At 48.1% G+C, this 27,731-nt stretch overlaps 12 protein-coding genes across 12 annotated transcripts; 6 read left to right on the forward strand and 6 right to left on the reverse strand.

The window, feature by feature from the left end:
* Positions 1 to 134: 134 nt before the first annotated feature.
* Positions 135 to 1,094, reverse strand: N7529_003869 (uncharacterized protein; the record flags this gene model as incomplete). Its single annotated transcript, XM_057239396.1, has 1 exon — positions 135 to 1,094. One exon carries the CDS (start codon positions 1,092 to 1,094, stop codon positions 135 to 137), a length of 960 nt encoding a protein of 319 aa, XP_057098691.1.
* Positions 1,095 to 5,533: 4,439 nt separating this feature from the next.
* N7529_003870 (Zn(II)2Cys6 transcription factor) lies at positions 5,534 to 7,542 on the reverse strand (the record flags this gene model as incomplete). Its single annotated transcript, XM_057239397.1, has 3 exons — positions 5,534 to 6,404; positions 6,460 to 7,065; positions 7,139 to 7,542. The coding sequence occupies 3 exons, from the start codon at positions 7,540 to 7,542 to the stop codon at positions 5,534 to 5,536; spliced, it is 1,881 nt and encodes a 626-aa protein (XP_057098692.1).
* An 873-nt stretch (positions 7,543 to 8,415) lies between these two features.
* On the forward strand, positions 8,416 to 11,059 carry N7529_003871 (uncharacterized protein; the record flags this gene model as incomplete). Its single annotated transcript, XM_057239398.1, has 3 exons — positions 8,416 to 8,526; positions 8,647 to 9,908; positions 9,973 to 11,059. 3 exons carry the CDS (start codon positions 8,416 to 8,418, stop codon positions 11,057 to 11,059), a joined length of 2,460 nt encoding a protein of 819 aa, XP_057098693.1.
* A 724-nt stretch (positions 11,060 to 11,783) lies between these two features.
* Positions 11,784 to 12,040, reverse strand: N7529_003872 (uncharacterized protein; the record flags this gene model as incomplete). Its single annotated transcript, XM_057239399.1, has 2 exons — positions 11,784 to 11,913; positions 11,961 to 12,040. The coding sequence occupies 2 exons, from the start codon at positions 12,038 to 12,040 to the stop codon at positions 11,784 to 11,786; spliced, it is 210 nt and encodes a 69-aa protein (XP_057098694.1).
* Positions 12,041 to 12,226: 186 nt separating this feature from the next.
* N7529_003873 (uncharacterized protein) lies at positions 12,227 to 13,464 on the forward strand (the record flags this gene model as incomplete). Its single annotated transcript, XM_057239400.1, has 3 exons — positions 12,227 to 12,578; positions 12,689 to 13,326; positions 13,381 to 13,464. The coding sequence occupies 3 exons, from the start codon at positions 12,227 to 12,229 to the stop codon at positions 13,462 to 13,464; spliced, it is 1,074 nt and encodes a 357-aa protein (XP_057098695.1).
* A 1,791-nt stretch (positions 13,465 to 15,255) lies between these two features.
* Positions 15,256 to 16,976, forward strand: N7529_003874 (uncharacterized protein; the record flags this gene model as incomplete). The annotated part of the gene is made up of 2 exons (XM_057239401.1): positions 15,256 to 15,390; positions 15,441 to 16,976. 2 exons carry the CDS (start codon positions 15,256 to 15,258, stop codon positions 16,974 to 16,976), a joined length of 1,671 nt encoding a protein of 556 aa, XP_057098696.1.
* A 587-nt stretch (positions 16,977 to 17,563) lies between these two features.
* On the forward strand, positions 17,564 to 18,958 carry N7529_003875 (putative cytochrome P450; the record flags this gene model as incomplete). The annotated part of the gene is made up of 1 exon (XM_057239402.1): positions 17,564 to 18,958. One exon carries the CDS (start codon positions 17,564 to 17,566, stop codon positions 18,956 to 18,958), a length of 1,395 nt encoding a protein of 464 aa, XP_057098697.1.
* A 93-nt stretch (positions 18,959 to 19,051) lies between these two features.
* N7529_003876 (cation diffusion facilitator family transporter) lies at positions 19,052 to 20,251 on the reverse strand (the record flags this gene model as incomplete). The annotated part of the gene is made up of 2 exons (XM_057239403.1): positions 19,052 to 19,330; positions 19,373 to 20,251. 2 exons carry the CDS (start codon positions 20,249 to 20,251, stop codon positions 19,052 to 19,054), a joined length of 1,158 nt encoding a protein of 385 aa, XP_057098698.1.
* A 1,568-nt stretch (positions 20,252 to 21,819) lies between these two features.
* On the forward strand, positions 21,820 to 23,444 carry N7529_003877 (General substrate transporter; the record flags this gene model as incomplete). Its single annotated transcript, XM_057239404.1, has 3 exons — positions 21,820 to 21,976; positions 22,026 to 22,736; positions 22,798 to 23,444. 3 exons carry the CDS (start codon positions 21,820 to 21,822, stop codon positions 23,442 to 23,444), a joined length of 1,515 nt encoding a protein of 504 aa, XP_057098699.1.
* Positions 23,445 to 24,493: 1,049 nt separating this feature from the next.
* Positions 24,494 to 24,952, reverse strand: N7529_003878 (uncharacterized protein; the record flags this gene model as incomplete). Its single annotated transcript, XM_057239405.1, has 1 exon — positions 24,494 to 24,952. One exon carries the CDS (start codon positions 24,950 to 24,952, stop codon positions 24,494 to 24,496), a length of 459 nt encoding a protein of 152 aa, XP_057098700.1.
* A 753-nt stretch (positions 24,953 to 25,705) lies between these two features.
* Positions 25,706 to 26,097, forward strand: N7529_003879 (helix-turn-helix domain-containing protein; the record flags this gene model as incomplete). Its single annotated transcript, XM_057239406.1, has 2 exons — positions 25,706 to 25,993; positions 26,044 to 26,097. The coding sequence occupies 2 exons, from the start codon at positions 25,706 to 25,708 to the stop codon at positions 26,095 to 26,097; spliced, it is 342 nt and encodes a 113-aa protein (XP_057098701.1).
* Positions 26,098 to 26,847: 750 nt separating this feature from the next.
* Positions 26,848 to 27,585, reverse strand: N7529_003880 (GNAT family N-acetyltransferase; the record flags this gene model as incomplete). Its single annotated transcript, XM_057239407.1, has 2 exons — positions 26,848 to 27,098; positions 27,156 to 27,585. The coding sequence occupies 2 exons, from the start codon at positions 27,583 to 27,585 to the stop codon at positions 26,848 to 26,850; spliced, it is 681 nt and encodes a 226-aa protein (XP_057098702.1).
* Positions 27,586 to 27,731: the final 146 nt, after the last annotated feature.

Raw genomic sequence — 27,731 nt, forward strand, 5'->3', positions numbered from 1 at the left:
GTGATATGTGCGCCGAATAATGTAAGGAGAAAAAAAAAGGGTCCCAAAACGCTACCCTTCGCTGCATATCATGAATGGCTCTCCGATAAACAAAACTGTTTATCTAGAGTGTGGTATCACAATCTGTAAATAATTTACAGGACGTTGTTGGCAACGGTGTCGACAACGGCGCCGACGGGGGTACCGACGGAGGGGAGACCGAGGCCAGAAACGAGGGCAACAACGGAGGGAGACAACTTGATGAGAAGGTGCTTGCCGTCAGTGCCGATGACCTGGAGGAGGGTCTCGAGGGGCTCGGAGATGTCCTTGAGGAGGTCACCAACGGAGGAGGCCTCAGCGACGATGGAGCCGACGGGGCCAGCAATGGAGGTGAGGCCGAGGCCGGAGACGAGAGCAGTGACCTCAGGGGAGAGCTCAATGAGGAGCTGCTTGGCGTTGGCACCGGTGACGGTCAGGGTGCTCTTAACCTTGGGGGCGACGTCCTGGACGATCTCACCGCGCTTGAGGTTCTTTCCGAGAGTAGCAACGACAGTGCCGACGGGGACACCGACGGCGGGGAGACCAAGACCGGAAACGAGGCCAGCAACGGGGGTGGAGAGGCTGATCAGGAGAGCACCGACATCAGCACCGACAACGGTGACGAGACCGTCAACGACGGGGCCGAGGCCAGTGACGAGGCCACCGAGACCGGAGGCGGAGGCAACAATGGAACCGAGGGGAACACCGAGGCCAGGGAGGCCAAGGCCGGAGACGAGGGCAGTGACCTCGGGGGAGAGCTCAATGAGCAGGGTGGTGGCATCGGGGCCGACAACGGTCAGGATGTTGTCAAGCTGGGGACCAAGGTTCTGGACAATGTGGCCGTTCTGGACAGCGGGGACGCTGGAGGAGGCGGCGGCAGCGCTGGAGGTAGCGGAGCCGGAGAGAGCCTTGGGCAGATCGGCGATCTGGGAGACAACGGGGAGCTGGTCGAGGTGCAGCTCCTCAACGAGGTTGCCAATCTTGAGGCCCTTAACGAGACCCTCGATGGGGTTGGTGGGGGCAGCGAAAGCAGAGCCAGCCAGAGCGGCGACGGCAGCAATGAATGAGGCCTTCATCTTGAATTAGGGTATATAGAAACTGTAAAGAGTGACTGGAGTTTGTTTAAAGAAAGACTGGAGTGAGAGGCTTGAGGAGAAAAAGAAAAAGGCAGATGGGACCGCAGCAGGAAGACTTATTTATACAGATGTCAGGATCTACAGGTACGATCTTGTTTAACCCCTTGCCCCTGTCGGTTGGAAAATTTCATGTCTACTGATGGGGTATACCTAGTGGAATCCTAGCTGGCGGGTCTGCTCCATACTTGGCACGATGGTTGGGTTAATACAATCGCAGTATTACAGCGTACAATATTGTACAGAACCATATCAAGTGGAGAACTACTTCTCCATCTAACGCCACTGCGTGGAAAACGTCCAGAACTGAGAATATGGGGCTTCAACCCGTGACTCCGGGATTTTCATTCATTGACTGGATGTTATATCAATATACTTAGGTTTCTGGTGTTAGCCCTAGGAGCAGATTCTCACATCAAATGAACTGATCATCGAACACTGGTACGAAGTACTATTCTATGTTATGATTAAATCTCGGAAAGTAAATCCGGACAACACCGGCTGTGAGTTGTTCAAATTAAGATCTGCAGGCTGATGTTTAGGGCAAATCGATGTTTACTTTACCATAGATCGTGTCCTAGGCCAAAAGAGTGTTAGCCCATATCGATAGGTGCCCCGAGCAGCTCCGTGGCGCTATAGAGATAACACCGAATTAACCATAAAATTTGTTTTTCTAAGGGAATCTCTAAGATCTCCAGGGCTGGGTTTTCTGTTAAACATGTCAGTCGTTTCAAAACGCTCATGACAGCCTCCCCCCGTGCTATAATCCACTTTTGATTTACATTGTATCTTCCTTTTATTCTTATGGTAGGGATAGTTACCGCGCGTTTCTCCATTATTTATTTCGCCATTCCTAATTATTACTAGTTTTCTCTGTTATATTTTTATCGGAGAAATTACAGTGGGAACTCCGCAAAGAATAGCAAATGATCTACAGAATAATAGCACTCTCAGGGGAGGATGAACAATTAAACTACCGAAAGGGTTCATCAGATGGGCTCTCAAATCAAATAGTGCGGAAATATTTCACCAATCAACCTACGCCCTTAACGACCAACCCCCACTTGAGTACCGCCATGTGGGTAGCATAGGGACTTTATTGTCCCCTAGCAGCTCAGAAGCATCTTAGTAAACTTTTTAGGGACCCCCTTTCCTTCCCTGATACCCCATATTAAAGCTCCACTCTCCTTTTGGACACATCTCAATGGCCACATTTACAGGTCTTATTGGTAGATCGGCATCGATTAGCACCATGATCAAACTTAACCTGGTCGGATTCATCCGCTATAGCTCCCTAATGTCAGCCACCGTCGGGACTTGAAATCCAAGATCGTGTTACCAAAAGCTTAAGGGCCACTTACATCATTTCCAAATCTGCCAATTTGGGCTTGGTTTTACTCTGCCGGAAAGTCCGGGATCTTTGGTCGGCTATCATATAGCTGCAACATGGAAAACAGAATATGCAGGTACTATTACCAGGATACTTATATATGCGAGGTGTGGGAGCCGTCTAATTAGCTCAGGTCATCTTTATGATACATCCATTTGAATGCATCTTGTATGTACAACGTACACGTCAAATAATACAGTGTATTTCCCTTGCTCGTTGCGGTCAAAACAGAGGCTCCGTTGCTGGGCGGGTGGACTTCGGCCATTCTCCGTGGATCTTCTACCGCGCCCAAAGAGGGCTATCACTATTTCACCTCCCCTCGCCATGGGCCAACATTGCTTTTTTTGACTTGATCTATTGCCGTCTTAATCTTACGATATAATTGTAGTCCATAGGTATGTTCCCACTACTCCGTACAGTGGGCAGCTATGCACCATGCATGTGATGATATTGTACACTATTGTACTTGGTACGCGCGGTACCCAAATCGGAGGCGAACGATACAATGGTTTCTTACCCTAGTCCCTCAATATACAATGTAATATAACAGATCTCTGCCCAATTTTGGAACGATGATGGATTCCCAAGCTTTGTCACGCCTTGCCGATGGAACTTTCGAATGGTTCCCGATTCAAATTTGCAATACAGTGAGTGGCTCATAAAGATTTGACCCGTGTCGATCTGCTGCTAGATCCACCTAGCTCTGGATTTGGTAAATCAGGCACCGCCCACTACTATATCCACATCAAGTAAAGGGCAAATTTAGCCTATCCACTTGGTAATGAGAAAGATCTTTTCGGGTCAATTCCCGCGGTCGAAAGAGCCTTACATTACTGTTTGTTGCATGCGGCGACTGAGCTGCAAAACAAGGTGCCTTGCGTAATTATAGTTATCGTACACGGTACATCTCACAGGTGAGGCCGGAATAATACAATGTTGTACAACATATATTCCGTTTGACCGCTCATCTGTAGTTGGCCGACAACTGTCTTAACGATTCGATATTGTAAAAATCACAGTCTGAGTTCTTCACAACATAGCGTTGTGCGATACAAACATTACTTAAAGCTCATAGAATTGCCTAGAATGTCACAAGGCTACCTACTGATCCCGTGTCGGCACCGTCCATGGGCTCGTATTTTGCTGACCAGAGTGGATTCACCCGACGGAGGTGCGGACGTGATCAACTGTGCTGACTCGGTTCGGTCTCGGTCCCATCGAACCCTATAACGAAGATGGTCCCTGGCTGATGCATCCAGGGTCCATGGGTTGGGCATGACAAAGTTTGCATGACATAGTCTGCAATATCAACCAGCAAGGTGTTTGCCGGTCCTTGTTTACTGTGGTGCTCCTTAGCTCGATGAGGGATATATTGCTACGGCCCAGTACCAAGAAAAATAATCCATCTATCTAGATACTGCTCTTGTCGGTCGAGACTTCGGAAATTTGACTGTTTACACATGCAAACCTAGGCCCCAAAGTCTCGAACGGCCCCCAGGTCACAGTCGTTGTTGACCCATTCTTACAACGTGCCGTGTGGACTTGGATATGCCAAAATCCGTTGGACAAAGTAGGGATCGTCGACCGGGCCATACCATACGGAAACGCCGGTAGTACATCGGATTATCTGGGTACACGTGTAGCTAGCCTGCTGGGACAAATGAAATGAGAGATTGGTATGGGTCACTATTTGAATTTTTCATTGTGGGTGAGATAGTTATTATACGTTTTGTTGTACATTTTGTGCATTATGCATGCATGGCTGTATTGTTCAAGTTGGAGCAAATTATATAATGAGATCTCCATAAAGTGGTCTCGTGGCAAGTAGAGATATTACTGTATGCCTCACAACCCTACAATATAAAATGTAGTTGCAATGTACAACCAGGAGGCTCGTGCACCCCGCCAGGATCACAACAGAGGCTTAGGAAACGAAGCTCGTGTTCCTATCTTCCGAGGGAGATTACTAGATCCTATCGAGATGTCATTGGCTGACAACGAGGGCGCCATCGTGTTATGATAACTCCCGCGTTTTGATTATTGACTTTGGACAAAAAGTCAGCTTTTCCTGGCTCCCAGGTAGATTCAGTCGACCGCCGTGGTACAATGTATGGGATAATCGGCCACAATTGCTGCAACAAAGGTACGCTGCATGAGAGCCTAGATATTTCAGCGCCGAGATTAACTATTACAAATTGTAGAACTGCCGAGATGCATCCTTGCTTCAAACTTTATTACATATATGGCGGAGCCAGATCCATCGCCAAGTTGTGGGTGTCCTGGGACTCGTATTGATTCTAAAACTCTGAATGAGCATTGTGCTCTTTCGCCTCTGGTCTACGATATAGTGGGTCAATACAACAGAACATGGTGGCTCTTTGGCATGAGCGAGATGAGTCAAGAAGAATCAGCGTATCAGTGCTACAACATTGCACATTGTCTGCATCAATTACTGATATGCGTTGAATAATAAGTAATTCAAGAAGCCAGACTTGATGTGTAACATATGTAGTTAGTTTTGATATAAGCAGAACTTGAAATAGTTCGCCTTCTCTTGCCTTCTCTTGCATACTGTAGATAGAGCTCAACAAATCACAATTGTACATGTTGTACAGCAACGGGAACGAACCATATTGCTGAGTAGGTACAAGGTGGAAATGTCTCAATCCAAAGGTACTAAAATGTGACCCTGCAGTAGTGGATGCAGTACCTGTGGGGTGTTAAGTGGTGAATTTGCCACATTACTTGCATAGCCTCAGTGTTGACTTTAATGAAGATTTAGGTTTAGTTGACCACTTCACCGGAAGTCAGCATTGTATCTAACTTGGATGAGAGCCAAAGAATGCAGCTGATACATATATATGCAAGCGTGTACTTTGCTATAATAGTTGATTCGCAGTAAGTATATTATTCATCAGACGCAGCATGTGCAGGGGTATTTCACTAAATCCATAATCCATGACGCTCATAGCCTTTCCCATTCCCATGCCGTCTACACGGCATAATGATATCCTGAGTATACATCGCCGACCAGCGGCATCCCCGATGACGGGTCTTGAGTGTATATCCCTTGTTCCGACATGTACCTCATCGAGCCATCCAGGAGGGTCTTGCCCAAAGAGGAAGACTCATTCTCGAATTGTTCCAGCGGCCCGTGGAGATCCCATTTCCGGGCACAGAACGTGAGCAAATCGCGAATGTAGGAGAGACAACGGATGGCACGTGCGTGACAGTTGAACAGATCCTCGTCAGCCAGTACAGGTGGATCCGGAGTCCCGGCCGGGACGTGAGGGGGCGCGGGGACAGCAGCGCTGATAAGTTGGTCATAATTCTCGGACAGGACATTCACAAACAGTCGGCCTACTTGGTGGACGCGTTGGATGTCGAGGTATGTTAGGAACGGGAGGGCACTGGGATTTTCCAGGACCTGGTGAATCTGGCTGATATAATCCATGCAGCGGTCAAAGAGGAGAGCTTTGTTGTAGGCATGGAGCGTTGGGTATCGATGCGAAGGAGATAGGAGGATGATGATGGTGTACAATAATTCAAGTCGGTATAGGAGAGAGAAGTGGGTGGGGGCATTCGTGGGGCATTCGTGAAACCATTCCCGTGCTCGCCAGCACAGAGTCCATATCAGGACCAGAGGCTGCGGGGATGGATCGCGCCCACTGTAATGCATTTCTTGGTAGCCCACGGACAGAATCTGCCGAATTTTCACGATATGCAAAGCAGGTGCTGGACTGCGTAGGAAGATGTGACTCTGATCCATGGGGGCCCCTGGTGATGTTGTGACCGATGGCAATGCAACATGTACAGATGCATCGGAGAATGAAAAGGTTCTCTGCATGGTAGAACTCAATCCCCTAGGCCAGACCATTAGCAAGACATACAGAACTTTGGAGAGAAAAGGGAACGAACCTGTCTAGACAATAAATGCAATGGAACACACGCCGGCGGATGTCCAGTCGATCAGCATTAGTCGAAACCTCTGCGGGAGGATCTTGGTGTAAGCCCAGGTCGATGGCGACTTTTACAGCCATTCCGACCAAATACCAACTACGGAAGCGAGCTGGGTCGACGAAGGAATATTGAGCCAGAAACAGGATAGCCTGAATGCCAGAGATTGAACCAGGACGGAGAACTTCTTCGGCATATGTCAAAGCCTCCGTCACCAGAGCTCGCGCCTTTTGGTGATTCTTATCATTGTTCTGGTATGAAACGGATGCCGAGGCAATGGCGAGCACCATGCGGAGCATCCAGTGGTCGAAAGGTTTGGCGAACCGGCCGCCTGACTGATAGACAGCATCCACCGAGGTCCAAAAACTTGTTTCAACGAAGAATGGCAGTTGGACAAAGACATTATCGAAGTAATGTTGTAATAGCGGGGTAGCTTCATGGCGAGCGGGGAGTGAATAAGGAGATGGCGGTTGGGGAGAGTCGACCAGAGCGACTGAGAGGAGGAGATTGGCGAAGGAGGTATTGGAGGTGATGCCGTGGAAGTCTCGCGAAGTTGCATTAACCGACCTGAAGGCTGATTGTCAATAAGGGTTATGGGAATGAATGAGAGGGCCAAGGAATAAACGAGTCAGTGACCTACAAGAAACCAAAATCACCAACTAGGTCATCTATGTCCGAAACCTCTTTGCGATGCGCGGGGCCCAATGGACTGTCGTTTGAAATGGAGGTGATTGACATCTCTCGAGCGACCCCATTGCCTTCGGCGGACAGCGACGTGGAACGAGCTCGCATTTGACTGATCTTCTTTTCGAGTTTCTCACAATATCCCTCCAATGACGCGACATAGCTCCTTTCCTTTCCCTTGGCGAACTCATCACTTGCCCCGGAGCAAGTGCTAGCCTTCCCGACCCTCTCACAAGCGGAACAGGCGGGGAGCTTGCCATCACATTTGATCTTTGCAGTTCGACATCTTGAGCATGCGGCCACTGGACGACTCACCTTCAACAAGGGATTATCCAAGAAGGTGGTGGCAATGACGGACATGGCTCATTATACTAACACGAAAACAATCAGTTTGAATTCAATGGCCCCTGCGTCAATCCCCCACGGGATTGAGCACCGGCCACCACAAAATCCCGAATAACTCACATGACTCTACCTCTTTCTCAAGGATATATATTAAGGTAATCAGGTAACAAGCTTAAACAACCACCTGCATGAGCTGAAGATTTTAGAGACTACTACTTCGTATTTGCCGGGGCGATATTAATTCAAAAAAAGGAAACAAAAGAATGATAAGCCTTAGGCGCTAAGGGAAAAAAATAAAAAGACGTTGAAAAGGAAAAAGGAATAAGTGATGACTCGTTACGAATTGTCTCCCTTTAACCGAAGAACAATTGGGCAGATCTTCCGAACCGCACGGACATAGACTCGCTGGAACAGTACAGTTGTACTCACTCTTCTAATAATTTTACTACTTCCAAGGGTATTTCTTGTGTGTTGAATCCTGTCAAATTCTCCAAAACCACAAATTATCGGACGTTTTTTTTTATCGTTTTTACGTTTTCCCGAGCTTTCAGCTACCTCTGTACCCTCGATATCCACTTCTTACCTTTCTCCAACGCGGAGACCCGTCGCTTCCAAAGTCTCTGCGAGGGCGCGTCGATCCAGATCTGGACCGAGGCCCCTCTTATATCACGTTTGGTTGTGGTCCCATACCCAGTTTCATGATTCTTTGATCGGAATTCCCCCTTGATACAGAGAGGAGAGAGAGAGAGAGCCTCAGGACCATGTCGACTGTCTCCAAAATTCTTATCTCCGTTCGATCGGAAAATCACGTATAACGGGTCTCCAACCCGTTGGACCTTTTTTTTTTGACCTTTTTTAATATTCTTTTGATTACAATTCTTCGGCGTCATGACCCCGAGCCCGGATTATTCAGGGCTCAAATCGCCGGAATTACACTCTTTGGAGCCTCCAGACGGTCGCATTGCTCACACATTAACCGCCTGTACAAGATGTAGACAGGTATGACCCCTCATATTCTCACCCCGCGATCTCGATCTCGGGTTTTTCTTGCCCTAACTCATGGCCCTTTATTGTTATTATTTTGCCGTCAGGAACTGACCCACCTTCCGTTCCGTATAGCGAAAATCCAAGTGCGACCCTGGAATTCCACGATGTGCACCCTGCGAACGAAGCAACGCCAAGTGTGTGTATTACGACTCAACCCGAGATTCGACCATACCACGCACCTACATCGTGACACTTAGAGAAAAAGCTCGAGCGCTGGAACGAAAGCTCGCCGAGGCCGAGAAGGAGATACAACATGCCGCCGATGCGGAGCTGATGGTGCGGGGCGCCGGACGCATCCGATTCAAGGAGAATGACGAGGCGCGATATCTCGGTTCCTCCAGTGGAATTGCCATGACCCGTTTGGTCATGGAGATGGCCAAGCAAAATACTGACTCCAAAAGTATCAAAGATGTGGTTCCAGAATTCTCCGCCCAAGAGATCAAAGACGCCTTTGCTCAGGAAGATTCAAAACCGACATCCAAAATCTACCCCATGATCAGCTCAATTCCACAGCCCGAATTACCCCCACAAGCCTTGACCTATAAGTTGATTGATCTCTTTGTGGCCAAATCACAAGCATTGCTTCCAACATTACACGAGCCCACGTTTCGACAAGAGGTCGAGGAGGTCTTCAATGGCTCCACCGACCCCTGCCAAAATTTTCAGCTACGGATGGTCATCGCCATTAGCATGCAAAAGATGAGCACGGAATATGCTGGTCTTGCCGATAGCTATTATCTTGCCGCCTTGCCATACTTGGAGCCCACGTTGAAACGGATGGATATCAGGGCTTTACAATGTCTCGTACTGATCGCCTCATACTCAATGTTGACACCCACTCGCACCGCTGCATACTGGGTCGTCGGGACGGCCGCCAAACTCTGCCAGGACTTGGGATTGACCGAAGAAGCCACAGTGACCAAATCACCTTGTGGAAAACCCCTGAATTCGTTGGAGATCGATATGCGCCGAAGGTTGTTTTGGATTGTTATTTCCATGGAGTTGGGGCTTTCTCACAGTCTCGGCCGTTGTAATAGCTATGCTGTCAGCCACAATCATTTTAATGTGAAGTTCTTCGAGTTGGTGGACGACCGATACATTACCGCTGAGGGTGTCACTCCAGGTGCGAAACCCGTTTTGGCAAAATGTATTGCAGTCCACTTTTTCAAAATGCGACTGCTGCAATTGGAGGCCAGGCGAACACTCTACTTGAACAGAAGAGAGACCCCGGTCAATGATCAAGATCCATGGTTTTCACAAATGTTGGCCAAAATCGATCACTGGATGTCTACATGTCCGAAGAACGACGATGGCAGTGGATTGAATGTGAAGTGGTATGTTTTCAAACTATTTTTTCTCTCTCGAGGATACATGCTGACCAAATCCTTTTCCTTACAGGTTCCAAGGAAGACGAAACACGATCGTTATTCTAATGTACCGTCCATCGCCTCAAGTCCCTGAACCATCTGTTGAGGCTGCGAAAACGTGCTACGAAGCGGCGATTTTCAACATCGCCATGCATAAAGAGCAGATGGTCACTGGATCTGTCGATCTAACATGGGTGTTTGTGCAAGCCCTTTTCATGGCTTTGAACACTGTGCTCTGGACTCTATCGTATCCCGAAATCAGAAAGGAGCACAGCATTGAGGAAGTCCAAGGTCATTTAGATATGGCCCTGGAAGTGATTGTATTTTCCGCCGAACGATGGCCTGGCGTTCAATCCGCCCTGCTTCTCTACAAGCGCCTCGTTGCCGCATGCTTGAAGGCTTATTCCACCGAAGAATCGTTTGTCGTGCATTCACCATCCAACCATCCGACACCGACCTCCTCAACGGGGTTGACCCCTCCAGCCATGTCCAGTCCGTCAAGTAGCACGACTGCTTCTTATTATTCCCACAACCACCGTGGCGGAAACGTATCAATTGGCGACACTGCCTCTAGCGGGACCTACTCCAGAGGGCAATCTGCTGATCCAGCTTACACACAAGAATCAACTCCTCCCGCAGCGGCCCTCGCAGCGGCCCCTGCTCCATTCAAACAACAACCCCACCACCCACCCGCATCTTCTGCTTTCGATATGCAACAACCACCTGCAGGCCAGAATTCGGCACCACGGTATGCACCACCAGCTTACAGTGCTCCAACCTCCCTTTATCCGGATGTATCAATCGATCCCAATACCCCATATAACACGATACCCTCCGTTGTTCCCGGTCTGCAAGGCTGGGATCCCAACTTCTCGCTTGCCTCTACAACTGCGGGCCATCTGGCGTACGTCGATGCAACCGTCGACCCCATGAACTGGACTACCTCGATTGGAGACCAGTACTCTCAATACTTTAACGAGCCATTCCCGGTGCCTTCATGGCGCGAACGCACACTCAGTCAGCAAGAACAGATTGAGCTTTTGGCCTCCCTGGAGCACAATATACCTGATGTATCTGACCAGCTGGTAAATGAATATCACGCTTGGTATCAGTCATGATAACGAGCTCTGGCGAGATGTGTGGAGTTTAATATATCATTTTGTTTTGGACTGAACCATCTTCTAACACTCATCTTTGATGATGGGCCATGTTACCAACTGGGCTGGTGGTAGCCAATGCTAAGGAAATGCACCTTAGACCACCTGACTTTGTTTTTTTCGGCGATTAGTTTTCCAATAGCAAGAGATACCACTTTTAGTTTTAAATTTCTGCTTGGTGGGCGTAGGCCGGGATGCAGATAATCCGCCGCACTGCACATCCGAGGGCGCTTGCACCTACATGGGTAATATTATGGGTAACACTATGCGTAGTGACAGTAATGAATGGTATTGTGAGATACTTATCAAGAGCTATGATTTATTTCGAGTTATTGACCGCTATTCCCTATTGAGTGTTGTTGATCAATATTTCAGGTCAGTCTATTGTTAGAATATAATAATGTATAAGAAAATACCAAGTGAAACAAAAAAACAAATAGCTCAATATCCTTGAATCAATCCGTGAACTTATTGTATATGCGGGCGCCAGATAAAGAAGTACTGAGCGCCAAGAGCCGGTCACGTGCTGGGCTCAATTCGCCGTCATCTCGTCTCTGTCTGTGACTACAGGATCGTCCATCCCCATCTTCCTCTCACCACAGCCACCCATCAGCCACCCCAATCCGCACCACCCGCCTTGGGATACAATATAATTTCCTGGAATGCAGATGATCTAGGTCGGCCGCTACACGACCTGTTCGTCCGCTTGAGCGACCGTCGATCGTCGACCGGGACCCCCTCTCTCACTCCAGGCCGGTGGTATCGATAGAAAGTTTGCGATTCCGGATCCAGAGCCGCTCTGGTTCAATACATCCCTGCATGCTGAACTCTTACTCGGGCTCTCATGTCTGATCGCACTCACTCTACCTCTTTCCAAGCAAGACCTCCTTCACCTTCCTCTCCGGCCGCCGGGTCTCTGAAAGAGAACCATCGGCTTCCCATTTTCTCGGAACACATCCCTCAAACTCCGACATCCCCTCCGTTGATGTCGGTTAGCGATCCAAGTCATGCCGCCGACTTCACATCCTCGCATACACCACCGAATCAGGCGACGGTCCAACAACCTCCTCACACCTCCTCCCCCCATCCTCTGCGCCGATGTCCACTCAAGTCTCCCAACAACCCACAATGAGCACAACCAACTCATTCCCCACACCTGCGAGTAGTGTTAGTGGTCAGCCTTTGAATGCGACTTCAGCGGAGGATACCGAAAACGGGAGAAAATCTTTGAACATGGGAGAAAATCTGGGAGCGGGTCCCATCAACCCACAACAAACAACAGAACACAGACGCACCGATCACGATCGGCAGACAGATGGAAGAACTTTTGATTTTGCCACCGGGCAGGGTCAACACTCGGTAGACCCCGATGCTATGGATTTGGATACCGAGCCTACTCGTCGGGCCGATACTACCAGCAATCTTGACCTCGAGTCTCTTCAGAAAGAGCTCACCTCGGCTTTTCACCTTTGCAAGAGCTGTAAGATCTCCCCAAAATGATGTCCTCCCGAGGGCAGCTTTGTGAATTCACTGGTTTTGTATACTGTTGTGAACTAAAGTTGTTAACACTGCGTTTTTTACCCTCGACAGCTCCGATTGTCACTGGTCCAGATCCATCGGTGGATCTCGTCTCCCTCTATGGTTTAGGTTCAGTCGCACACTCGGTAGCCCGCATGGATCCCGTCACGGGTGAAAAGATCAATCGGCTCAGGAAATCATACGAAGGAAAGCTGAAAGGCTTGGGACTCGCAGGCCGGAACAAGTCCATCAAGCAGGAACCTGGCCAACCTGGCAGTCTGCGACACTTGACCATGTGGCCCGAAGAGGAGTGGCAGAACCAGAAGGTGCATGGCAAGACGATCAAGGTTCCGGACATGGACTCGGCGCTACAAGAGCTTCAGGCAAAGGCCATGAAAATGGAGCCCGGGCCAGTCCGCAACAACGACTTTTGGGAGGACATTCTTGGCCATGAAAAGCCTGCCAAACACGTTGCACCCGGCGAGACTAGCAGAAAGGTTGCCCCGGCTACGAGTGGCCGTCCTTCTGCTCAGAACTATGCCACATCCCCACGATCACAGGATGCAGAGCGGCCCCGGCCTAGCAGAGGACGCAAGAGACATTACGATGACAACAGCTTTGCCGGCTACGGTGAAGGGTTTGTGGATGATGATGATGACCCCGGATTCTACTCGAACGGCGAGGGGACCGGGAAGAAGAAACGCAAGAAGGTATGTGCGCAGACTTAGGTGGGTTTGGTCGTTGATACTGACCATAGAACCTAGGACCATGTTGCTAAGGTGTCAACCCCCATGTCCGAAAGAAGTGGGAGCTATGGGGTAGGCATGTTTGGCATTGGGGCCAGATGATGAAATGCGTTCTATGATCATTTCCGATCCACCAAAAGCTGCTTTTTTAATTTCGATGAAAACCCCAATATTGCCTATATTAACTTGGGGTGATAAGTTCCGCATCTGCATTCTGGAAGGAACGGAACTTGACTCCCCCTGATCTCTTTTTTTTCATTCTCAGTACATGTTGCATCACGGTGCTGGATATACCCGGCTTCATCACTCGGACGGCGTTATGGCAGGGCGGGAAACAAAGTTATCCAATTAGGATATGATCCATTGCTTGTCTTTTCACAAGCTCTGTTTCTTCCTCCCTTGTGCTTTTGCGTTTTGTTTTTTTTCGTTTTCTTTTTTAATCTCACATGCAACTTTTTCGAGATCTCACTGCTGTATTGGTTGGTTCTTATCTGCTTTTTTCTTGCAAACGGTTTTCATTGCCTGCAAGTTTTTATGTTCTTTTATCTCCTTTCTGCTGACCTGGATGGTCTGCTGTGTTCATCGATGATTCCAGGGAGTGTGTATGGCGCTTCTCTGATGTTTTACTTCATCCATACCTTGGGTTCCTTGACCTTTGGCAGCGTGGGGGTTTATTCTGCGTTCCAAGACAAGTTGTATCCAAAGAGTTAGTCAATTGATTCAATAGATGATGAAACCCTTTAATAGTAAAATCCGCCATGCTATATAGTCCCACAGCTCATAGGCAATTGAGTTAGTTGTCCAGGGTACTCGGCTTAAGAACCGTGTATGTAGTACAAACACTTGGCGTGGCTAAATTTCAGCAAACCCCGAGATACAACATCGCTTGTTATTGCCATACCAGGTTTGTCTCTGACCCCTCCCCAACACCAACACCAGGCTGTTTCACACATCAAAGCGCGCGCGTTCAAGCATGAAATAAAAGCGAACCAAACAACCAACATGAAAAGAAAGCTTCATGGCTGACACCACCGGCGATGCCGATTCCACATCCAAATCATTCTGCGCAAGCCACAGCCAAACGGCCTATTTCGCGCCTGAGCTGCATTATTCTAACGAACAGAGGAGATCCCGACGACCCGCCAATGAAAGGTCGCCGCGTCCGCTTTTAAGCCTCTCGGACCACTGGGCTGCAAGTTGGTGCTGTTTCGCGGCTGCTCCCGATTGGCTAGTGCATCTGGGCTACTATAGCCGCTAATGTGTTGGATTCTTTCATGGGCGTTACACGGAGTGCAAACTGCCTCTGTGTCTGCCGAGTCCTTTAGCCTGAATCGGGCTGCGAGGTAAGGAGCGGAGCTGGCGCTTTGTGATGTGGCAGTTTAACGGAGATGGCCGTTTCGCACTGTTCGAAGTGGAAATCTTGCAGCGTGAGAAAGCTTGTTCATTTATTCTAGATGCGTTCTGGTTCCATGGTTGTTCCTATTAGGGCTCGAGGGTTTCAGCCGAATGAAAGCTAATTATAGATGAGAAGCAAAGGCGAGCTGACATGGATTGATAGCGGGTCTACTTGTTCTTTTTACCTTTGCCTCTTTCGGCAAGGCTGGCACACACCCCGATCTAGATAGACGATCAATTCCACTGATGATACTAGAGATGCGCCAGCCGAGCTCCTCAAATCAGTATTGCTTTGGTTTTAGTAAGACAGCCTCCTACGCCCATGTTTTGCGGTGATGCCCTTTCATGAGTAAGATGACGATGAATCACAAAGTAGGTCATGCCGAAGGAATAGATAGGCGACTGTACAGCTTGGGTAATATATAAGTGTATCCAGGCCTTCATCTCCATAGAGCAACCGGGTGCGCAGATCCTGTGTGAAAGGCCTTGAAAGTCATCATGACGATCGACGTACACGATAATTCTGGGGACGTTTTCCGTCCAAACTGGCAGCTCAAGTGTATCTTTGCAGTGGTGGGGTTGTTGAACTTTGTTGCTGCTTTGGATGCCACATCCATATCAGTTTCTCTCCCAGTGAGTATATGTTGCAAGACGAGACGACTTCTACGCTGATGTTTGTTTAGACTATCTCCAATGATCTCGGTGGAACCGCTACAGAGGCCTTCTGGGCGGGAACTTCATTCCTGGTCGCATCTTGCGTGTGCCAGCCTCTGTTTTCTTTATCTTCCGATATCTTCGGGCGAAAATTTGCTCTTTGGACGGCTGTCGTCGCCTTCACGGCCGGGTCGATCACCGCTGGCCTTTCACACGCGTTCCCTCAGATGCTGGTCGGTCGGTCGATCCAAGGCGTCGGCGGAGGCGGCATCATTGCCTTGACCGAGGTGCTCATTGCCGATCTCATTCCCCTCAAAGAGCGAGGCAAGTGGTTCAGTATCCGCTCTGGGACTTGGGCATTGGGGACAGTCACGGGGCCTCTCATTGGAGGCGGCTTCACTCAGTCATCGGCTTCATGGCGGTGGATCTTCTGGATCAACCTCCCTTTCTGTGGTCTGGGGTTGGTGCTGGTACCTATTTTCCTGAGGCTGAAGAGGGAATCGGTCCCGTTACGGGAGAGTCTCGCCAAAGTCGACTATGTTGGATGTGCTCTATTTGTCGCTTCGTTGACTTCTTTCCTTATCCCGCTGACCTGGGGCGGTATCATGTATGAATGGAGCTCATGGCATACGTTGGTACCACTGATCCTCGGCGTCGCGGGCCTAGCTGGCTTCGCGATATACGAGAGCATGGTGGCTTCGCAGCCTCTCGTGCCTATTGTCATCTTCAACAACCGGACTGTTTCGGCAAACTACATTGGATGTTTCCTTCACGGTGTCATCATGTGGTCTGTCGTCTACTACTTGCCCCTTTACTACGAAGGCGCCTTGGGATACAGCCCCGTCATCGCAGGCGTTTCGGTCTTCCCCGAGTCCCTCACAGTCGCTCCGATATCCGTGACTGTGGGCATCATATCTGCCAAAACCGGCAGTTATCGCTGGGCCCTGTGGTCTGGGTGGCCGATATCCGCCCTGGGGTTAGGAATACTTTACCTTCTAGATGCGCACACGAGCATCGCGAAATGGGTCTTTCTCAACCTAGTTCCGGGCATCGGGCTGGGCATTCTATATCCATCGGTGATGCTAGCCGTGCAGGCCGCCGCCAACACGAAATACCTATCGATTTCGGTTACCATGACTGCATTCTTCCGGGTTCTGGGACAGGCTGTTGGTGTTGCTATCGGGGGCGTGGTTTTTCAAAACCGGATCAAGTCTGAATTCCAAGATCACGTCGAACTTGGCAAAACGGCGCAAGACTTTGCACAAGATGCGTCGAGCTTGGTACAGTATATCAAGTCACTGCCTGTCGGCTCGGACGAGAGGCGATTGATTGAGGATCTTTACGCTAAGGCGCTGTCGGTCGTTTGGGCTGTGATGTGTGGTGTGGCAGTGTTGGGTCTGGTTTTTAGTCTCCTGACCAAGGCTTACACACTGAATCAGACTTTCAGCTCAAAGCAAGGTCTTGAGGTCCAGGCTTCTGAGCCTGTCGATGTCGAGGCCAAGACCGATTCTCGACCTGAATCGCAGATTTCTGAAGCGACGACTGTTGTAGGGACATTTCGCTAAACATCTTTCTATATGCCAAATAATAATTAGAATGGAGGTTATTTACAAGTGAGCCTCGTTGATTCTTCTTAGAATATAATTCGAGTCTCAGACTTGGTATTGCATCAGGACTTGAGAGTTAAATTGACAGCCTTGACAGATGCACATGCAGGGTAGGTATTGCCGAGAGGCACGCCAGCATAATTTCGAATGATTTGCAATGATTTTCTCCGGGGCTTGCACTTACAATGATGACTCTGATATTTATTATGGGCGCTTGAACATATTGTTCTACTTTTGGTTTAATGCTGGGGTGTTCAGCTCAGCCTCCCTCGGGTCACATTTTGCCAAAAAAGACATCATGCATTCTCTGAGTGGATCTTTCAGGGGACTAGTAAATACATTGCATCTTGCCAAATGTCATCGACCACTCAGAGGGCAGGCTTTTACAGAAAATGTGGTCATCTGAAGCGGTTCGTGATGATCTACCGGCCCGTGCAGTGCATTCTTGGAGTTCAGCTTGTGACGAAACTGTGCACTTGTATAAATAGATGGTGCATTTCTTTCCTTTCTGAAAGAGAACAAAATTTATTTTTCAAGACTTCGACATGCCCTCGCCAATTCCCCAGCCCAAAGGGCTTCCCATTCTTGGGAATCTCTTTGATATGATCCCTGGCAATGTCTGGGCCTCTCTCAACAAATTAGCAGCTGAGCATGGGGATGCCGGTATTTTCAAAATCAGCATTCTCGGCAAGCAAATCGTGCTTATTACAAGCGCCGCTCTACTCGAGGAAATTTGCGACGAGAAACGATTCCGAAAATGTGTTACGGGACCTATTGTCGAGATTCGCCATCTTGCCAACGACAGTCTGTTCACTGCCTACGACAATGAGAAAAGTTGGGGTATCGCGCATCGCATAATGGCTCCCTTTGTTTTGCCCGGCGCTGTCAAGGAAATGCATAGAGATATAGAAACCACCACAAACGACTTGATCCAGAAGTGGACTTTGACGGATGGCACGCAGAAGCGCGTGGATGTCTCAAATGACTTGGATAGACTCAACCACGCCGCCAATATGCAATGTTTCTTCAGTAATCACGTCGACTGCGTCCTCGGCGAAGAACCCACCGTCATCAAAGCCATGTCGGATACTACCTTTGAAGCTGTACGTCGGCCCAATCGGCCTAAGCTTCTCACCTGGCTGCGTTACCAGAGTACATTCGACAAAGACATCAAGATTTGTCGCGAATATTGTGCGCAGGTCATTGCCAGCCGGCGCAGTAGCCCCACCGGCAAGAAAGATCTGCTTCATGCCTTGATGTATGAAAAGGACCCGGAGACTGGCGAATCCCTACCAGAAAGTCGGGTCATCGACGAGATTATCAACATTCTCATTGGCAGTGCCACAGCCCCGAATCTAGTCTCTTTCGCTCTGTACTATCTCGCCAAAAACCCAGGCGAGCTCACCCGTGCCCGCGAGGAAATTGGTTCGATTGTCGGCGCTTCGGGTGAATTCGAACACTCCCATCTTTCTCAACTGTCCTACTGCGAGGCGATCCTTCGCGAATCCTTCCGTCTCTGTGCCACAGCTCCAGGCTTCAACATTGAGCCTTTGCCCACCGATGACCCCGTCTTACTCGGCGGAGGGAAATACGAAATTCCAAAGACCCAAGTCATGATCCCAATTCTCTCCGCCGTCAATCGAGACCCTGCTGTGTTTGAGGACCCGAATGCCTTCAAGCCTGAGCGCATGCTTGGTGAGGCTTTTGACCGACTGCCCGTGGGCGTGAAGAAGGGGTTCGGAAATGGCAAGCGTGAGTGCTATGGCAAGCACTATGCATGGGAGTGGTCATTGCATGTGCTCATTCGCATCATCAAGGACGTAGATTTTGAGTTGGCGGATAAGGGGTACACCTTCAATATGGAAGGGAAGAATTTCAACGGAGCCTTCAGTGTCAAGCCGTATGGAATGTTTGCTGCTACCAAGAAGAGGGTTTCCTGAAAGGGCTTGTGTTTCTCGATATTGAACTAAATTGCATGATACCTCAAATGTGACATGATTTTTGAAAGTTCCCGTAATCTGCAAGGCCACACCTTATACAGTAGTTGTCTTAGCAAACAGACGTTTCAGCAAAGCTCTAATGGAATGACCCGATCCACCAACATCATACAATGGCCTATGTTCCTCATTGATATCGTGCTCATAGTCATAATCGACATGCACAAAGGCTCGCTCAACATCTGCAAGACCTTCCAGCTTGCGCTGCAATGCTTGGCTTACATCATGAGACTCTCGGAGTTTAGTTTCAGGATCCATGACGATATCAACCTCAACATATAGCTGCTGTCCAGAGTGATAGGCGCGACACTGTGTCTGTCAGTCGATATCCAACAATAAAAAGTCAAATTAACCTACCGTGTCCACTTTTTGAATTCTCTGATCATGAGTCAAAGTCACATATATGCACTTATTCACAAACTCCCGAGGAGCACATTTGCCCACAATCAACCACATGTTCTCGAACGCGGTAGATGCCCATGAAAACAGAATGAGCAGTGCAATGCAGCACGCGCCAATGGGGTCCAGGTACCAGACGAACCGATCCCCAACGATGGACATGATCAATCCAAACCCATTGACCGCAAGATCATTGCGGTGGTCGATGTAGAAAACATGCGCAGCTGGATACCGGCGCAGCCCAAAGCAATACAAAAACATGACGAACTTGGAGAAAATAGCAATTCCCACGCAGATCAGTGGTACGAGAGCCAGCTGAGCAGATTCCGTCTTGCCCGCAGCCAGTGCCTTGGCTGACTCGATGATCAGCTCCACTGCCACGATGGTCATCAAGGCGCAGAACATGATGACGCCCATGGTCTCGACACGGCGCCGTCCCACGGGGTACTTGTATGGCTTTGGACGCGAGGACATGCGAGACGTGACGAGCATGACGATGGATGAAACGAGGTCCATGAAAGCGTCTGCGGCGGTGGCGAACAGAGCCAAGGAGCCGGTGGTCACGGCTGCGTATAGCTGGATCACGAAGAGTAAGAAGTTGACCACGAAGCTGGCACGCACGGCGAGCTTGACTTTGCCGCCGTTTTGGGCTTCGTCTTCGGCTTTTAGGCGCTCTTCGTCGCCGCTGGAGAGGAAGCCTTCGATCATTTCATTCTGCTGTTTGTAGAACCCGTTCAGCTTTTCGTCGTTGTTGAAGGAGTATGGGATCCATTGTTTCTTTTGTTCGGCGATGGTTGCTTTGTATTGTTTGAGGTTGAGGGGGTCTTCTGGAGTCATTTTGGTAATGTACAAGGTTATCAGATGAGAATCAGATAAAAAAAATCTTCGATCTAAGGTTTAGGGGAAACAGTACCAAGCCAAGACTCCCACGCCAAGTGCCCAGAGCACTATCAGCGCCTTGGCATGGTGGCAGTGCCTGCGAGGTCTTCTTGGCTTATTGACTGGCGAGTGAAAGGCAGCAATTTGAAGTCTAGTGGATATCGTTACAATCTCATATTGGTTGAGCCCAACGATTTGTGTCCGAATTTGCCTACATCTTGATATCCATATTTGAGACTCGTTGTTGTATTGATTAATGTCCGGCGAGGCATGGGCTACGCCCATGTCTGAGACCTTCCGAAGGCATAAGAACCGACTGCGCTATAAATATCTATGTACATGAGACCATAAGTGCTTTTCAGGTGTGAGCCCGCTGGGGTGTACCAACGCCAATAATGGATTAAAACATACCGTCAATATATCCTAGTATATCTTTGTGGTTTAGTATATTTCAGCTTATTAAAATATTTCAGTCGTGTCCGAGGTTATACTTTATTGCCAGGTCAGGTGAATCTAGAATAAGTTTAATCATCTCAAAAGCCCTAACTTGATGACCTCCCACCTTGACATGCACTACAACAAGCGCTTTGATGCCTATGGTTTTATAAACAATTATCATTTATCAATGTCAGCAAATTGTTCGCAAAACCTTTCGCAAATCCCTTCACAAATCAAGTATCATCTGGGCAACGTCAACACTTATGAGCCAGAAAGTCGCTCACATTACATATGAAAATTAACGTGTCTGAATCGTCATATTTACGTCCCAGCAAAGTATAATCCCAGCTATGACCTCTTTAGGGATAAAACAAGCCACGGGAGGGACTGTTTAGATTCCGATTGGAGCGAAGTCTCGAGGTTTAGTACTATCATTCCATCCATTTATCCTCCTCTGATTCAAGATATTCCTAACTCAGTTATGAGATAGCAGGTGACGTTTCCAAGCTGACTCAACCAAATCTAAACCTGTTTCCTTCAAAGAGATGCTGTACAGCGTTTCCCCAGAGACAACGTCCCTCCCGATGAGGTGCAGAAACAACGTCCCTGACGATGATCAAGGGCCATCCGAGCTACATCTAAGAATATTCAAGCTAGCCTTGGGCAACTGTGGAAAAGATCCCCGCGGCCCAAGGTGAGGGAGGGAGCTCAAATGCTCCGGAATGTTCATAGCTCCGGGATCCCCCAAGGCCCTAGAGGTTGGGCTTCCAATCGCGATCTGTTAGCAGGCATGTTGGCCAACGTGTTCGCCTTGAAGCTTTGCGATCATAGCCATTTCTGAAAAATTGTCCGGTGATCTAATCATTTGAATTCAATCCCTTCATTCCCAACCCTTAGCTACAGCTGTAACCTTGCCCGGACAGCATGGGTCCTGGATAAAAGTGAGGAATGCTGGGCGTTTTACCAGTCGGAGGTTTTATTATTATTATTAATCTTTAGTGCTTAAATAAAAAGAGCTTGACTTCCATGGAGCTTCGGAATAATAATCTACGAGATTTGTCTCGTGAATTGCAGTATCGTCGACAAACATGGCCGCCAAGGTCTTACAGAACAACACCAACAGCAACTGGATGAAAGATCCAGGGCTGCGGAAACTCAATCTAGGCATCAGTTTTATGCTGGCTGCGTCGGCTACTGCCGGATATTGTGCTAGCATGATCAATGGACTTTTGGTGCTACCTGAATGTAGGAATCCCTCTATATAAAGTGCATACTCAATACTAACCCCCCACAGTCGACAGATTTCTATCCGGCCTCAACACCAATGTCAGAGGTCTGATCATCGCAGCTGTCTCACTTGGTTCCTTTCTAGCGTTTATCCCCGCATCTTATATCGCCGATAATCTAGGGCGTAAGATTTGCATTCTCATCGGATCATCGCTAGTCATCATTGCGTCCATTGTTCAGGTCTCGACACAGAACCACTGGGTTTTCTTCAGCGCTCGCGTTCTGGCTGGGGTGGGAGTTGGAGTTTCGCAAACAGCCGCGCCTGTGCTCATTACGGAGTCTGCGCACCCACGCCAGCGCCAAGCATTCACGGGTCTCTACAACGCCCTGTGGTTTATTGGGTCCATCACCTCGGCCACGATTGGATTTGCGGGACTTGCGGTCGTGGGCAATTGGTCATGGAAGCTTCCTTGTCTGATGCAGGTGTTCTATCCGGTTCTCCAGTTGATCGGGCTGTGTGTGGTGCCCGAGAGTCCGAGATGGCTGGTCTCTCGCGGGAGAAAAGAGGAGGGAATGGCTTTGCTCGCCAAATACCACGCCAACGGGGATGAGAACGACGAATTGGTCCAGGATGAGTTCTACCATATCTGTAAGAGCATCAATGCGGAGTCGGATTCGAGCGCTCGGCGGTGGAGTGCATTCCTGGAAAGTCGGAGCAACATGCATCGTCTGGCAATCTGTGTGATTCTGGGGTTCATGCAAGAGTGGTCTGGAAATGGTGGGTCCCTCCCCCCATCCTTATAGACTTTGATCATGATTTTGTCTCTAACAATCTTTAGGAGTCGTCTCTTATTATCTAGCCCCCATTCTGGAATCGGTGGGTATTTACAACGCAGCTCACCAGGCTGCCATCAACATAAGCTTGCAGGTGTGGAACCTGATGTTTGCCGTCGGCGGAGCCATGGCCGCAGACCGGTACGGACGACGAAAACTTTGGCTCATCGCGACCATTCTGATGCTGATCTATCTTTCCGCGGCGACAACCATGTCGGGTCTCTTTGCGGAGCTCGGGGTCCTGGAGGCCGGCATTGCCGTCGTGCCCATGTTATTCCTGTTCTGTGCCGCGTACGACATGGCATATATGCCCTTGTTCATCGCGTATCCGGCGGAGATCCTGCCCTTCCAGCTGCGCGCCAAGGGCCTGGCCGTGACCCTGACCACCGACTCCATGGCGTGTTTCTTCAACCAGTACATAAACCCTGTGGCGTTCGCGGCCATCCAGTGGAGATACTTCACCGTCTACCTGGGCTGTCTTGTGATTTTCTTCGTCACGATCTACTTCCTGTTCCCGGAGACTAAAGGACTGTCTCTGGAGCAGGTAGGACGGATCTTCGAGAAAGAGAAGACGTACCAGGTGGAGACCCCGACTTCGGATGTCTCGCAAGAGATGTTTGTGTACCCGAAAAAGAGCAGCACTTCCTCGTGATTGTGATGATATTTTCTGTTGCTGCTGCTTGTTGTAATTACGACAGTGCTCTCGACTTGAACAGTTCCTCGCAGGCTTATCCAGCAGGTATCTAGGTGTTTGAATGTTTTATGTGAAATAGCAAATCATATAGATATGTAGAGGTTACTCATCGTTGTATCAATTTGGAATGATTTTGTTGGTTAGAAATTGTATACCCCTATGTTTCTATACTTCTATTTAGTATACTTAATATCTTCCCACCTTCACATCTTCATATACGTATTTTTATATATCTTCTCTGTATTCTTGTTTTCCATATACAAGTTCTGATATAAATAGATTTACATTCCAAGGTTCTTAGGTTTACCTGGTCACTTACGTATGAATTTAGTCCTTCTACATATTGTGTAAATGTGTGAATCTATATATACGTGAGGATTTGTATATACAGAGTTCGTACCTACGTACTTGATTTCCTCTGCCATTCTTAGCCTTCCCTTTCCGTTTTAGTGCTCAGACCTTGCCGCTTTTTTCTCACTGCGTAGATCTGACTCCCTGAACATCACCTAATACTCTTCTAAGCGCCCTAATTCGCTCTCTGAGTCTAAGGGACAAGCGGCCTTAGTAAGCTATATCAATAAAATGCAATAAGCTAGTTCTATCACGTACACCCCTCCACTTTTAGATAGCTCCCATCGTCCTATCAGAAAAAGGCTAGTATTGATAATATGATCTTTAATCCTAGTAAACTAGCTATAGTTAGTTACGGTATAATAGAGCTTACTGATTAGCTAAAGACTTCGCCATAAACCGCAATTGGGAGCATATGGCTCATTGGAGCACAAAATAAAGTAGTAAGGGACTATGCGATCGAATGGGTAAAAAGTATGGTTTGGAGCGCTGGAACTGTAATCTGCGTCTGAGATTTTGAGTGCATTTCCATCTCATAGACTTGTATATACGGTAACATTTCAAGCAACGCCTATGACCAACCACCGCAAGTGCTTGGCCTGCAGCTAATTCCACGAAATCGCTCGCTTCTGAAACGCGAGATGAGCCATGGCGTTTCAAACAGGAAACTCACGCGGGTTGGCGTGTACAATGCGTGAGTTGTGGTTTTCTAGGAAAGGCGTTGCATCAAAGCCGTTGACATTGTGGAGGTCCGCTAACTGTGCACTAAGAGGCTCATCTTCTTGGGGCCACCTGATTAACACCCAGTCCCGCCTTTTCCCATGCTGCCGAAGTACGAAGACTGGGAGGACGGTCTTAGCTTTGTGCGCTGTGCCGAAATCATAATCATGATGATTGATGTCGATGACGAGGAAGGTACGTTCACTCCACACATCTATGGCAAGAAAGAGAATGCGGGAATCGTCTTGCCAGTCCGGAAAAACCTCGCTGGCAGCTCTGTTTGCTGAAGCACGATAGTCTTGAGGATCCAAACTTTCGGTTTTCACTTTGATGACAATTCGTTTTGCAATGTCGTTTTCGAGTATTTTTTTTCGTATCTCAGATAGTTCGGCCATGTTTACTATGCATTTACGGGTCTGGTGTTCGGACTAGGAGATATAATATAGGGAAGCTTAAGAACGTAATTTGTGTAAGTGAGGTAGAGATTTAGAGATGAACAATTTTTGCTTCTAGTGAATGTATGAGGTTACGGGACTATTCCTTTTTATGGCTAAGATCACCTATTAATACACCAATCCTAAACCGGTAAGTAATACCGCAAACGCCCCTTACTATAATGTCGGATGCTATCTTAATCTGGCTCATAAGAATGTGCGAAAGACTCTGTATTTTATTGACCCTTATTCTGGCAGTTTATAGGACTTTAAACATGACTAATCAATTGTAAATTCTCTCTAGAAATTCACAAGACACCTTATTGAGGGTGTTGCTACTTCTGAAGGCAACCTATCCAATAAGGGATATGGGGGTATATACATGTACAAGCTTACTGTTGCCTACGGAGAATAAAAAGTGGATTTTGAAATCGTACCAGATGTTTGTGAATTTCTCCCTAGTCCAATCAAATGGCTGGAATCATATCGGGGAACTCCACACCGGATTCTGCCAGCTAAGAAATCAAATGCGCAGGGAGATCTTCAGTGGAACCGTGGAATGTACAGTGACACCTCCAAAGTGTCGACACCCCCTCAAGTGGGGCCCCTTTCCACCGCCCTCGCCCGCGCGCTCGTAGACCTAGTATTATCTTGTGTTTTTACGCGTTTCCTCCCTAAATCTTGGTCAAATTACTATTTATTTGATGTCTATCGATGACCCCTACACCAAAGCTTACACCTGCTCTTCGTGAGCGCATCTGTGAGCTTCATGATGCTGCTGGATGGGGGTATAAGCGAATTCATAAGCGATATCCTTTCGTGTCTCTCTCTGGGATTCGATACACTATTAAAAAGGAGAGCGAGAGAACCGGCGGCGTAACGAAGGCACGTTCCGGACGTCCTAAAAAGCTAGATGAAGCCGATCAAGAGAAATTAAAGCGCGCTATCACTAAGAATCCGAAGATTACTCGCGAAGAGATGCTTGCCGAAGTGTCGCATAAAGTGAAGCCTCTTTTCTACAAAATTCTAGCTGTTTCTAATGTTTTTCGTAGGTTAAATACGAGACAATTCGCCGTCTTCTAAATGCTAAAGACATAAAGAAATAGCGTCACTTGTGGCGGCCATGATTGACCGATAAACACGCGACTAAACGACTACGGTGGGCTGTAAAGTATTGTCGCTTTGTGCCTAAGGATGAGGCTCGCGCTTACTGGTCTGGGGAGTGCTCGGTAGAGCGAGGGATTAGCGTTAAAAGAGAGTGGATATTTATACGCCCGAAGGATCAACCAAGAGAAGTAGTGTCAAGGATTACCTTATAAAGGGAAGCAGGTGAAGCAGATATATTAGGCGCTCTTTTCCGGCGACTTACGGCGGACTGTTCTGATTCCGCTATTTGGTGACTCTCGATCTCAAAGAGGAGGCGTTAACCGCTTCGTTATTGAAGGGTTATCATCGAAACTTGCCTACTTTGATTTTGCTTGAAATGGGACTTTCAGCATAATAATGCCCCTTCATTTACTGCAATTATCTTTTCCATGCACAATTTCACTTACAAAAACTGTAACTACATATATGCACATAGTTTTATATCTGTAGTAAGGGACTAAGGTACCTAGACAAACTCTACATATACCAATCTTCACAAATATTCACATACACAACTGTAGCAATACGACTACATATATATGTATTTTTTTGTAGTGTCCAACGAGGGTATTGTTATTCACAAGATACAAGACAGAGGCCCGTCCATTTCTGGTTCTTGTAGATTCAAGTAACTGCTGGCGCTCTTACTCTAGATCACATCAGTAATGAGAGAATCCAAAGCTACATGATCGAAGACAGAGAAAAGAGGCTTACGCTGTCCGCGGCTCTCTAATCATCAATGCGAACTTCTGACTTCCTTCTCCGCCACGCTCTGTGTAATCCAATTTAATTTCCTCGACGATCTTCCATCCGTACTTCAAATACGCTGGCACTCCCTCCATTGTAGCTTCCAGATAGATTCGGGCGTTACTGGCGTCTGCTTTCTCCATACCCCATCTGAGAAACGAGCTGCCTATTCCCATTCTTTGATACTCTGGTAAGACGCATAGTAGTTCAAGGACTAGCAGGGGATTTAGCAGTTTGTATCGTAAAACTTCCATGTAGAGTGTTGACGAACCAATATCAGTTTTCTTGAGATGTATGTCCCTACTACGCTTGATCATTTCCTCGTAGAACATGTAGGTGCCCTTGTTCATCCGTGGGGAATAAGCCCACACATTCTGCAACTCCACTTGTGCCTCGTCGCTCAGGCCTACGTCTACTGCTCTTTCGAACTTGTAGATAGCTGGTATATTCCAGCGGCTGTATGCGATGATATCGCCGGCTTCAGAGTCGGCTCCCGCTAGAATATGGCACTCCGATTTAGTAAAATACTCGAGAGAAGAGACTGTCTTGAAGGTATGAACTGCCAATGGATCACACCCCTTATATGTGCTGTGCATATACTTGGATGAGGAAAAAGAGCGAATTTCAACGCCCACAAGTGCATGCAGCTCAGATGCATGGGCATACTTGATTTCAAGAGGCACGGATGGGCCTGGCGCCATTTCGATTGCAATTACTGAGTATAGGTTCTGGAGCAAAAGTGACCAATTTCAATGTGTACATTCAGTGAGTCATTCATCAATTCGGTGGGCTCGACGATATTAAAACGATGACTCATTGGCTGTATACACAGGTGTAGGAAATCTGG

This window comes from Penicillium soppii (genome assembly GCF_028829465.1).
Source record: "Penicillium soppii strain IBT 18220 chromosome Unknown utg000004l, whole genome shotgun sequence".
NCBI lineage: Eukaryota > Fungi > Ascomycota > Eurotiomycetes > Eurotiales > Aspergillaceae > Penicillium > Penicillium soppii.